General features: G+C 40.0%; 1 protein-coding gene and 1 pseudogene across 2 annotated transcripts; one reads left to right on the top strand and one right to left on the bottom strand.

The window, feature by feature from the left end:
* Positions 1-318: 318 nt before the first annotated feature.
* On the bottom strand, positions 319-5,220 carry LOC116197511. 2 transcript variants are annotated; one of them, XM_031527676.1, is made up of 8 exons: positions 5,001-5,220; positions 4,031-4,363; positions 3,676-3,769; positions 2,808-2,926; positions 2,609-2,716; positions 2,208-2,303; positions 2,071-2,128; positions 319-671 (listed from the first exon to the last, which is right to left on the bottom strand). In XM_031527676.1, exons 2-7 carry the CDS (start codon positions 4,337-4,339, stop codon positions 2,072-2,074), a joined length of 783 nt encoding a protein of 260 aa, XP_031383536.1. In that variant the 5' UTR covers positions 4,340-4,363; positions 5,001-5,220; the 3' UTR covers positions 319-671; position 2,071. The 2 variants fall into 2 exon arrangements, with proteins under 2 accessions (XP_031383536.1, XP_031383537.1); XM_031527677.1 differs by lacking the exon at positions 5,001-5,220 and having other exon boundaries at positions 3,676-3,774; positions 4,031-4,218.
* A 2,435-nt stretch (positions 5,221-7,655) lies between these two features.
* LOC116193723 lies at positions 7,656-9,901 on the top strand (annotated as a pseudogene).
* Positions 9,902-12,181: the final 2,280 nt, after the last annotated feature.

The raw sequence follows: 12,181 nt of genomic DNA, 5'->3' as shown, positions 1-12,181 counted from the left end.
AAAAAGCATTTGAAAATTAGAAAAAGGTCTATGAAGTTAAAAAATAAAATTAGATCTTATAGACAAGAGCATGAATAGTTGTAATCTTTTAAGCAATATATATATATATATATATATACACAATCTCTTTGTTTAATAATCTTTTAGTTTAGTATATTTTATCTTTTCCCCTTTGAGTTGAACAATTTTACCAAAGGTAAACTTAAAAGAGAAATGCTCAGCCACATTTTCATGGAAAACAAAGACAATTGAACTTTTGCCTATCATATTTAACGTTGAAGCCAGAAGCAGTCTCAGCGTGAGCCACCAACAATTTCGAATAAGACAACTGGAAATACCTCCATTCACTTTTTGTCACATAAAACTACCCGTCACAAATTGAAGATCATCAGAATTTCGAGCACAAATCGGGTTTGCCCACAGTATGCCTGGTGTATATCGAAACCCGTTCATCAATTTTGGATCTCTCACTACGGAGTCCAAATAATGGAAGACAGAAAGCAAGAGAGCCGCTTCTCCTACTTATTAACAGCAGAAATACACTCGTTTATACATTGGTTTAATGTAAATGAATGGTGGGGTCAAACTTGAGCAAGCAATGGTGCAATGCAATCCTTTGATGAACTACTTACAGAAAGGCCTGAGTTGAAGTCATACTCCAATTCGGAATCCTGCACCAAAATCACTAATAAATCATTTGATTGTCTGGACTTCCTTTAGCATCTACTGATTAGACAACTTAGTCCGGGCACAGCTTTAAAGAGGGGACATAAATTGCATAAAAGACATGATATCCATTTGTTGAACATACAATTTATATGAATAGGTTCAAATTGACCAAGCCCTCCAAAGACCATATCACCTATACGTATGCTGTTGTGGAGTTTGTATGATCACTTAAAAAGTGACCATCACCTCACTAAAGATTTGTTGCATCAACTTAAGTGATCGGCACCAAAATCAATTTAACTTGATGCTGCAGCTCTCAGCTACTGGTCATTTTAAGTGAACACAGAATTCCCTGGCAGCATGTCGTAGGTTTTCTCATTCAGGCCTAATTCGGCCGGATTTGCTATTCCTTGGTTTAGTTATTGTCTTGTGCTCAGATTCTCATTTTTGGATCGGGCTTAATCCTGCATAGTATCAGGTTTTCTATTCAGCCCAACATGCTCAGATTTCCCATTCCGATGAGACCAGAACAGGAAGTTTACGGTGAAAAGTCGAAAATGCCTCTCAAATGTCATCAAATTTTCATCAACTTGCAACCTGACCTAGGGCAGCCCTGCGACGAGATCACTGCCATCAATGTCGCCTTCTCTGTTGCTTTCTCTGGCGAGATCTAGCGAGATCCCCATCAAACGCCAACAGAAAAAGGCAACACTCAGCTCATGATAGCAAGCCTCATAGGCTGAGGTCTAGCCTCAGTAGACCAAGCACACACAACCTCTAACCATGCTTTCCCTGCCATGGCTATCCCCTTAATGAGCCGAGGGTAGCTTTGGGCTTGCAACCCAGCCCAAGGGTTGTGAACCCATGGGTCACAGGAAGCCCACGTTCGCAACTCCATGCTCGCCACCCTTAGAGTGGGTGAGCCGTGGCCTTCAGAGGAATCTTTTAATCTATTTATTTTTCTTTCTCCTTTTAAGAGTATCTTATATTATTTCAGTTGTCAAGGGGGGAAATTCTGGCCTTCTCATGTTGGAGTTACCTTGTTTTTCTAGTACAAGTAGCTATGAGGTTTGCTATGACTTTTTACGACTGTCCAACTGTTACTGAGGCCTTTGTTTCTGTTTTCCCTCTAGTCAATCTCTCTTTTTTCCAGGGACCAACCAAAAAGGAACTTGAATCAATCATAACCCCAATCCCCCTCATTTCCCCCACACCCACACACCCCCTCCCCCTCAATTCTTATCCAGCAAACCTACTTACAATTAATAGTTGCTAGCTATAAAACCATGACCTCCATTTCACAGAAGAGGATAACCATTAATCACATGTTGCAAAATATCTTTGGCAAATGATATATTAACAAAACAAAGGAAAATTGACTTGCTAATGCAGCGAACTTACATCACTCTAAGGATGCTGATGCTTGAGTATACTGCTCTTCAATCAAAGTTTCAACTCTCTGCAAGGTATAACAATTATATGAGTGCTTACAACAGCAAGATCATTAGCAATGAAACTGAAAAGCAGTGATAATTTACCTTCACTGAAGTTCCAACTTCCTCGAGCCTTTGTAGCAATAATTGCTCCCCAGTAGTAGCAACAGTGTCGTATTGAATTGACTTAGACGGAGACATCTGCCATTGGGATTATGTAAATCATTGTAATAATAAAATGGATCAATTGAAAAATAGATTATCCTCATTCAATAGTACATATTATTTTGATATATGGGAGAGATCTGAGATGTGACCTAATTGTATCATTTGATCTCAAGCCCCACCAAGTTTATTAGGATGATTGATAAAGGAAATCACATAATTCAGGTGCTATCTTCATGAAAATTCGTGTGTTTGTTTGCTACATCTTCTGATAAGGAACTACTTGTTTAGGCTCCAGAGAAAACAATATTAAGCACACTTTTGCCAGAATTATAACATACCCAAGAAGCAGATGAAGGAGCAAGTGTTAAATTTGTCGGATCATCTTTGGCTGAGACCTGCCTAGAGAAAGCTTCATTTTTCATACTCGAAAGACGTGTTAGAACAGCCTGTGCAGAAGATCATTTTAGCAATTTTAAAAAATAAAGCAACACAAATAATCTAGAATATCAACAACTTTCATTTGCCAGCGAACTGTACCTTTCGGAAAGCATTAGGGTTTGCAACTCCTTGTATTTGTACATCATCACTCGGTGGCCTCCTCACACCCATATTCTCAATTCTAAGTGAGTATACACCAAAAAGGGACTGCAAATAACCTACTCAGAAAAGGATTATCAGATGCTTTGGAAAAAAAAAAAAAGACATAAAGAAAGAGCTTAGATGCTACAGGGATGGAGTTCACAGCCCCCAGATTATATATATATGAAAACCAGTTGGGAAGACAAAGGGGAACTTAGCCAAAGGACAACACTTTGAAAGATTAAGTGAGGATTAAATTTTGTGTCACCTACATAAATTCGTTCATATTCAGAATTATTTGGATTAAAGGTAATGCATGATTATAAATGTCCAATTAAAAGGAGAGTAAAAGCCAATTTTCATAGTTACGCTTAAATTTCACCATACTTTCTTAAAAAGCACATTAGCTTGGACCTGCCATAGATATTTCATGATGGTATCATGCAAGCTTTGGAATATAAGCACAAATTTTCAGCTGTATAATCTTATTTCAATCTGATCAGAGGTGGTATTCATAAAGCCAGTTAGATAGTTGAAACAGGGATTGTAGGTCAAAGATTTACATAATACTTACATTGTAGGTTTCTAAAGTGAGGTCCAGTCACTTATATTGTGAATACATATTGTTGGTACAAATTCTTTGAGAAAGCAATTGCAGGTATACATTTCAGTTGCGAATGAAAAGAAAAGGTAAGGCATCCATGAATTTCAAATTAATAGAAAAGCCTGTTCCAATTAGTCGGTCCTATTGAATCAAAGTATATACGAAGAGAGAGTGCATTATCTGTCCAAAAATCATCACTGGGCAATTAATCAGAGGGTTTACCTTGTTCAACCACAATGTCAGCAACCAAAGGCAATAGGACATGCTTCTCTTTCTTTAACACCCCAAAACATGGAAATGGTACGGGTTTAGTCACCTGAACTAAAGAAAAGGCTTAGTGGCGGTATCCTAAAAGAGGAATCAAGTCAAAAGAATTACATTCCAGTTTCCACAGATCCAGAAAGAACAATCGGCAAGTACTACTAATAGTGCCTCCGCTATATTTTGTGTTAAAGTGGTAGATGGAGGAGAACAGTGGAACAATGGACTTTTTAGGTTATCATCTGTGTGCAGCATCAGTCGAATCACAACAACAAATGAAGTAACAATCGAAGCCACAAACAAGCTGAAGACTTACTTTGTATACAATGGCATTGGGGGTGAGATAGAGCTTCCTCGACCGTATGTCCTTTCTTAGTATATACCTCCGAACAGGCAAATAGAGTAGCATGAATAGGCCAATCCCCCAAACTAGGATGAAAAGCAAAGAGTAAAGAACCCATTGAGCTGTTTGATATTTGACGAAGTCATCTTCCATTTCTTGAAATGTAGCTGCATATAAAACGGGATCCTCTTTGCTCTCCGGGCTTTCTCCCGAACCATCATGCACCAACAAACCCTTTTCCAAGCTGTCAATTTCTACTACCTCATCATCACCAGATCCCATAGCAAGTCAAAGACCAAGCAAAACCTATAACAGGAATCCAAAAATGCACCAAAATTAGAGCACATCTGGTTAGCTCCAAATATGGCAATCGGAGTAATGCTCTCATTTACATCAATTTTTTTCTTTTTTTAAACATTATAACGAAATTCGTCATCAGCATGACAAGTAACAAGTGTAGTAGTCCTGCTACTCCTAGAAATTTCAAATTTTCGGTGATAACTCCAAATGCTAACTTATTGTCCGATGATACGAGATACCAAGCAATGTCAATATCATCTTAACTAACTTCCAGAACTCAGTTACGGTTGAACTTAGATGCGACGTTATACTGTAGCTTAGCCTTTCACCCGCCTTAGGACAGAAAGTACGAAACAAGATTTGCTAAAACAAGAAGCAAGTAACCCTAAACAACGGACACCGCTGAGATGCCACAGACTGATTCAAGCGAAGGTGGGGGCCGCAATGGCAGAGCAATCGATTCCCGAATCAGATTTCTGAGTTCCTCAGAAGCCCTTCGGGCTTACCGAGCATAAAAGCTGTGGCCCAGCTAGATTGAAACAATGGCAAGTATTTCTCTACTGCTTCGACACACAGGCGACAATTGCAAATCAATCCGCGCGCAATCTACAAACATAGAAACCGTAAGGCTGAGAATCGTCACCTCTTTCGCTTCACGGCAGCTCCGAAGGCGGAACTAGTTTCGTTTCGGGGCAGGGATCGCCGAGACGAGAGAGAAGAGAGACGGAAGCAGTCGAGGCTCGTGATCAGTTGCCACCTAACAGCAGAGAGGAGAGAACTACCGATATGGAAAAGTCGGGGGTTCCTCTAGCGGATCAGCTCCGCCAGGGCCCCTTTACCGGTTGACCGGTTCTAACCGGTGGACCGGTTTTTTTTTTTAGTTTTTATATAAGATGGATGGGAGGTGAGGTTGATGGGAGAGGAGGTGTTGGACGGGGATTGCAAGAAGAGGAGATTACGTTTGAATGAAGTGAAGATAAAGAAGATGGGTGCGAATGAATGTGGATGCGAAATGGGAAAGAGTGGACAGGGGCGGAGCCAAGATTTTTATTTAAGGGAGGCAAATTTATACTTTTGAGATAAAATTTAAAAATTTTAAAGCTCAGTGAGATAAAATACTAATTTTACATTATAAAAACACATATTTTTAGAGCAAAATTTAAAAATTTCAAAGTTTAGGGGGGGCAATTGCCCCCCCTACTCCTTCATTGGCTTCGCCTATGAGAATGGGCATGCATATGTTGGGGGTAATAGATGGTGGAATGATATTCAGCCAAAAAAAAAAAGATGATGGAATGTGATATAAAGTGGATGGGAGATACGTGGATCCCATTGGATGGAGGAGAGGAAGGGAGTCAAGATGCTCGAGTATTAATCGAGAACGCATTTTCGGTTTGTGTGGAACGAGCTCTCTACGCATCGTCAAGCGTGATGAGGAGAGGAATTTTTAGACTACAGTATCGATGGTCTCCAGATATTCCTGTTAAGCCAGGAGCCACGGGTGATTGGGGGTAGTTTTCGATCCATTCGGATGATCCGAGTAAAGTTAGCTGCTTTGGTTGATTCTCCGCGCGTCGTGATCCGATTGTTTATGTATCTTTTGCAATCGCGGTCAATTGGTTGACTTTTGTTGACTCGGGCTTGACTTGGGGTTGAATGGAGAATTTGTGGCTCGGGGCCTTGCTGAAAGTTCCTGGATGGTCGAAGGATCTCTCGGGGCTTGTCGGGATGATCCCGTGTCGAAACCGGCTTTAGAGACCAAATTAGGAGCTATGATTGCTTCGGAAGTCCATCGGCTCGAGAAGATGATTTACGAAATACTTCGGAGGGGCTCCCAATCTGTTTGGCCTTATAGTGGATCTTGCTGGAAGCCACCTGTGATTACTCGAAAATCCTGTGGGTCAAGCAAATGATTTGCAGAATACACTCAGAGAGGCCCCTCATCAGTTTGGTAATATGAGGGATCTTCGGAGTCCAATACAGGATAATTTTAGATGGCCCGGTAATCGAGCAACTCTGAAAGCCTGCTGGAAGCCGCCTACAACTACTTTAGAGTCTTCCAGCTCAAGCAAATGATTTACAGAATATGCTTGGAATGGCTCATCATCATCTTGGCACCACAAGGAATCTTCAAAGTCCAATATTAGATATCTTCATATGGCTCGGTGATCGTGCCCAAAAGCACACATCGTTCGGACTCTTCGGTTGCTCTCCAGGAATTGAGAGGGGATTCATGATACTTCTTTCTTTGCTATTCCTTGGGGTTGTCAGGTTAATTTTGTTGACCCGACTATGAATAGTAACCTAGATTTGCCGGATCGCTTTCTATTGGAGTTTTGGGGAGTCGTAGCTGGGGACCCTTTGATGGCTCTCGAGAGCCGGTGGATCCAAACTGGGTGCTGACAGTAGTACAACGAGGAAGATTGGATGTGCCATCAATGCCAACAGTCCGATAGAGATAGGATTGTCAAATGTAAAGTCTGTCTTAAGAGATATTGTCGTGCTTGCATTATAACATGGTGATACTCTATTATATAATAGCTATAATTTCCATTGCTCGTTTACACGATTTATAAATGAAAAAAATTCCAGTTGTTGCTAATGTTACGGGACTTTTGCTCTTATTTAGGTACCCTAATATAAAGACGGAAGTGTTCCATGATGCATGTCCCTTCTGTCTTAGACTCTGCAACTGCAAATGTTGCATGCGCTCTGACACATTAGCTACGGGATGAACACTGACAAATAAATAAAGCATATTTTGAATGACTATTCTGTTTTTTAATTTGAACAAATTAGGTGTTATTTGTTTACTCAGGTGGACTAGAAGCTGAACTTTGAGGATGATGAGTTAATTAGACATCAGGAATACTTGTTGGACTGTTTCCTTCCCTTTTTAAAACAATTTAACGGTCATCAATTGATGGAAAAGGAGATCGAGTCTAAAATGCAAGGAACTTCACAGCTACTTTTGAGTATATTATTTTACTTACCAATTGCGTTTACTTTTTTTGGAGGGTTATCAACAGACCTACAGTTATTGGTTGGTTTCTTATCTGTTGGACAGGTGTCTCAGTTGAAAATGTACAGATAACACGGAGTGAATGTCATCTGAATTTATTTATCAGTGGTCTGATGATAATGCCAATCTTCCAGTGATTGCTGTCGAACATCTATTCTGTATTACCATCGCTTGTTTCACTTTTGTCTGAGTTGCTGTGAAGTGGTTCGTGGTCGATGCCTTAAAGCTGGCGTAGAAGAGGTGAAAGTAGAATACATGAATAGATGATGGAGATACATGCTTGCCGATTATAACTTGGACGAGGGTATGCATCGGAACGACAGATCGAAATCTGGTCTTGGGGGGAAAATTCATCATAAAAAGTGGAATTCTTACCAGGATGGAAGAATACCTTGTCCTCCAAAATTTTATGGCGGGTGCGGGCACGGCTTCCTGAAAATAGTTTGCATCTTAGACGAAAATTTCATTTCGTCTATGGTTGATAAAGCAGAGCAAATACTAAAAAGGATTGGGCGAAAATTGGATCAACAAATTCTCGACGGACGTCACTGCTATGAAAAGCTTCACCAAGCCAGTACAGGTGGATTGAACAATATGCGTAGAGCTGCAGCCCGTCCAGATTCATCTGATAATTACTTTCACATAGCAATGGCTATTGATGACTTGGATCTCCTCCACTTCCAAAGTCATTTGAAGAGAGGGCAACTTACAATGGTTAGGGATGTTCTGGCAACGACTTTTAGACAAAGCAGGGATCCCATGGTCATGGAGCGTGCAATGCGACAAGTGAAGCATATGAAACACGGGCAATGCAACGAAGTACAGGCAATCGATTCTCTAGACGGTTGTGAGGTTAGTTAAATGTCCTAAATAGGGCCTTCGGTTGTAGTATCATCTTACATATTTATCCAGCTAGTTAGACGATGGTACATGAACCTACATGAAGTTTTATTTTATTTTATTTTATTTTTTGTAATTAAGAAGGAGATTTGTTTTTTGTTTCATCTTTTTTTTTTTGTCAGGTGCCAATCAATATACACCAGTTCTTTGCAGGATTTACTACCTTGCAGTTCGATGCTCGGAAATGGCCTCAGTTACTAAAGTTAAAAGATTGGCCTCCGTCAAGTCTTTCCAATGCACGCCTCCCCCGCCATGGAGCTAAGTTTGTTGCATGCTTGCCTTTTAAAGAATACACACATCCAGATGAAGGTCCTCTCAACATTTCTATCCATTTGCATGAGAATACATTGAAGCCTGACATGGGTCCCAAGGCACACATTGGATATGGAGTTGAGCCAGAGCTGGGCGCGGGGATTCCATCACAAAATCCCCTGTGACATGTCCGATGCGGTACTGCTGCACTTAGAAAGCTTCTCTATAGCTACTGCTTCTTGCAATAAACTCTTTAATATTTGTATTATCATCGTATGATGTTTTTCCCTCTTTATTTTTTACAGGTAAACAGTCTGGTGCGTAGTCAACAGGTCAAGCTGACGAACACTGATTTAGATCGAGCATGCGACTGAAAGATGACTACAATAAACAAGAAAGTTATAGGGGGTGTTTCTATGTGCCACTCAGATGGATCAGATGATTCGATCTCGGTCTCTATTATTGATGATGATCTGGATTTAACTCAAGTCGACACAATCTGGGATATATTCCAAGGGAAAGATGTGCCAAAACTAGAACTCTATCTTCGAAAGTATTTCATGGAGTTGAGACACACGTATTGCTGTCCAGTCTCCCAGGTATGGCAATACTCCACCCATTTTGATCCGATTCAACTTGAAGTTACTAATCACAACTTCCCGGGTGTTTAAATCTTAATAGGATATCCATCCGTACATGATTAGACGTTTTACCTCACTAAGGCCCACAAGAGGAAGCTAAAGGCTGAATTTGGTAAATAGATTTCGTCTTGTAATCTCAAGTAACCCTACTGCACCTAGCAGTTTTAAATAATGTTGTCATACTTCCCATTGCAGGAATACAGCCTCGGACTTTCATTCAGAATTTAGGGGATGCTATTTTTATTCTCGCTGGGTGTCCACACCGAGTTCGAAATGTGAAGGTATTCCTTGTACATACATTTATGCACATATATATGTGTGTGTGTGTGGAATGGACTTTCGTTTTTTGATTGATGCATACTCACCTCTTCAACGATTTTTCTAATAGTCATGTATAAAAGTTGCTATGGACATTGTGGCACCTGAGAATATGGGTGAGTGCATTCGCCTAAGTAATGACTTCCTCACTCTTCCTAGAAATCATAAAGCAAAGGAGGACAAATTGGAGGTAAGTCCTCCTGTATGGAGACACACTCACTGAAAGTACAGTCTATAATGGACATGTGCTATCTTAATCGTGCGGGTGTTTGGATGTTTTATTTTTCATTATTTTTTTAATCCCCTTGCACTAAAGAGGATATGAAAATGGTGGTCTGTTCTGTTGCTGATGCTATTCAGAATCTATCTAACTTTAAAGATGCCGACGAGCGGCACTTGAGACACTTGTTCTTTACTTTAATTGCTTTGAAAAGACGCTCAGTCAGCCAATTTTAGTTAGCTCGCGATATGAGGGGGAATATTTCATATATCTTGCCATTTGTTCATTTCGAGCTCATTTATGTGTGTGTGTGTTTTTTAAAATTCATAATTAGCTCATTTATAATGCATCAAGGAAAGGGAATGGCAAGAACAAATGTCGCAGTTCCGCTTGTCTGTAACTTGGAGGACGGTTCTTTTTTATTTTATATTTTTAAATGATCAATCCCGCAGTTCAATGACTGCCTAACCGGTGTTTGGACATATACTTACTTTGGTTCTTTTTTTTTTCTCCTTATTATAACTGTAACAATAAGAACGATTATTATACAATTCATTAATATGAGTTCTCATTCAAGCATTGATGTCCCCCTCATCACTTGCATACAAGCGTCGGAAGTTAATATATATCTCCACAGAATCCTTTTCTATTCTGCAATGGCTTCAGTGCCATGTACTAACGAGAATCATTTCGAGCGTTCATTTTCCTTGCTTCCAACAACCTATGTCGAAAATTACTGGAATAAAAAGAGACTTTCAATAATAACTGCTCATACACCCACATACAACGATAAATTCGATACTTAGCAATACAAGAAAAAAAAACAAGTGCCATTAAACCGAGAATTCACCAATTGCAGCTCATGCAGCAAACAAAACCGAACAAGTTAAAGAACCATTACTACCCAACCAGTTAGTCCATAATGTTAAGCACAAGAGAACATGAATGAAAACATAAGCATTGCCGACCAACATGGATAACATACGAACATCATTTTAATCTCTGATAGTAAGCACGCATAGTACGCTCCGGCAGACACCCTCAACAGAGATCTTCGACCTAGAGGCATCATCTCCAGTGCGAGTTATCGCAATAACCAACTTACTGTGATATCCCCGGTCCTTCATGAATGAATTCCACACTGAACCCAGGGAGTCGACCACGACTGAAGAACTCTCCTTCAACTTGCACGGGCCAGATTCTTGCACGCCATGTGTCTTAGAAGATGGCTGTTTCAATCCAAAGGAGGCCAGCATCCTGGGCAAATTTTGCTGGTACAGGCAGTAATTAAAGAGATATATTCTAAAATGTGTTGTCGTTCCCGAACTTGCATCACACTCTGGACTCTCCAATGGCCATTATCGCATGTCTTATGAAACATGATAGATTAACTTAACAACGACCTTGATTTCGCATATCTACCAAGGGTAATGATCATCCAAGGGTTTCCTAAATTGTCAATGCCACACTGAGGAGCATCGTCATAGTAATCACTATCCGTTTCATCATCACTATACAGCACGCTAGGGACCCACGCGTCACTTTGGTCTTCAGATCCGTCGTCTTCTATATTGATGACCTCATTAGTATGATCGGATGAAATTTCAACTATTGGATCCGCACCATTATAGTGGAATTATCGATCATACATTACTTGAAAAACCATTTCATATGTTTAGAATAGCAAAAAAAAAAAAAATGTTATGGTAACTTACTGGGCGTCCTGTTACTAGAACCTCCATGGTACACTTTTAGCAGCGTCATGTCCCTGTCTACCATCTGAACATGCACCTTCTGGCCATAGTTAAGGTCTACATCTTCTACAACAAGGGCCTATGCCCCTATTATATAGCAATGTTCACCTCTTCATTCCAGGTTGCACATCCAATTTGTATATGCTTCTCCTTCGGCCCTTTTGATAGTTACTTTTATGCTCTCTCTCTTGGTAAGTTGTGTCCAAAATCAACTGGAAGTTACTGGTTGAAATAAGAGTAAGTTAGCAACAAAATTTATGTCGAACTTCTTATCTGTGACATAATAAAACAAGAGTTAACTGTCATTTTGGTCCTTTCAAAATTGCTAAGTCCTCATTTTAGTCCTAATGTTTTTGCCATCAATTTGACCTAACTTATCTTGATCCGTTGATCAAAATGGTCCAATCGTCAAATCTATTGATGGAAGCATGACACCCATTCGAGGATGGTATTTTGGTTTTTTCTATAAAAAAACTCCGTCGTTAGCTATGTAGGATTTCACGTTAGAGGGCATCATAGATTTGACGATCAGACCGTTTTGAGTAACAAATTAAGACAAGTCACGTCGAATTGATGGCAAATAAATTAGGACCAAGATGAGGGCTCAGCAATTTTGCGGGACCAAAATGACAGTTAGCTCTAAAACAAGCAATGCGTTAAGTTGTTGACCTACGACTTCCATTTCATTCTTCGGTTGATCGAAGAGGTCAAGACTGC

The sequence above is a fragment of the Punica granatum genome, chromosome 2 (assembly GCF_007655135.1).
Source record: "Punica granatum isolate Tunisia-2019 chromosome 2, ASM765513v2, whole genome shotgun sequence".
Lineage (NCBI taxonomy): Eukaryota > Viridiplantae > Streptophyta > Magnoliopsida > Myrtales > Lythraceae > Punica > Punica granatum.
Note: the sequence above shows the minus strand (reverse complement) of the source record. Positions and strands in the feature narration are given on the sequence as shown.

Coding starts and splice junctions, on each gene's coding strand:
- LOC116197511 (XM_031527676.1), bottom strand. CDS start 4,339: ATGGGATCTGGTGATGATGAGGTAGTAGAAATTGACAGCTTGGAAAAG. Junction 2,927..3,675: donor TGACATTGTGGTTGAACAAG/GTAAACCCTCTG, acceptor TTTTCTGAGTAG/GTTATTTGCAGTCCCTTTTT. Junction 2,304..2,608: donor CTCCTTCATCTGCTTCTTGG/GTATGTTATAAT, acceptor TCCCAATGGCAG/ATGTCTCCGTCTAAGTCAAT.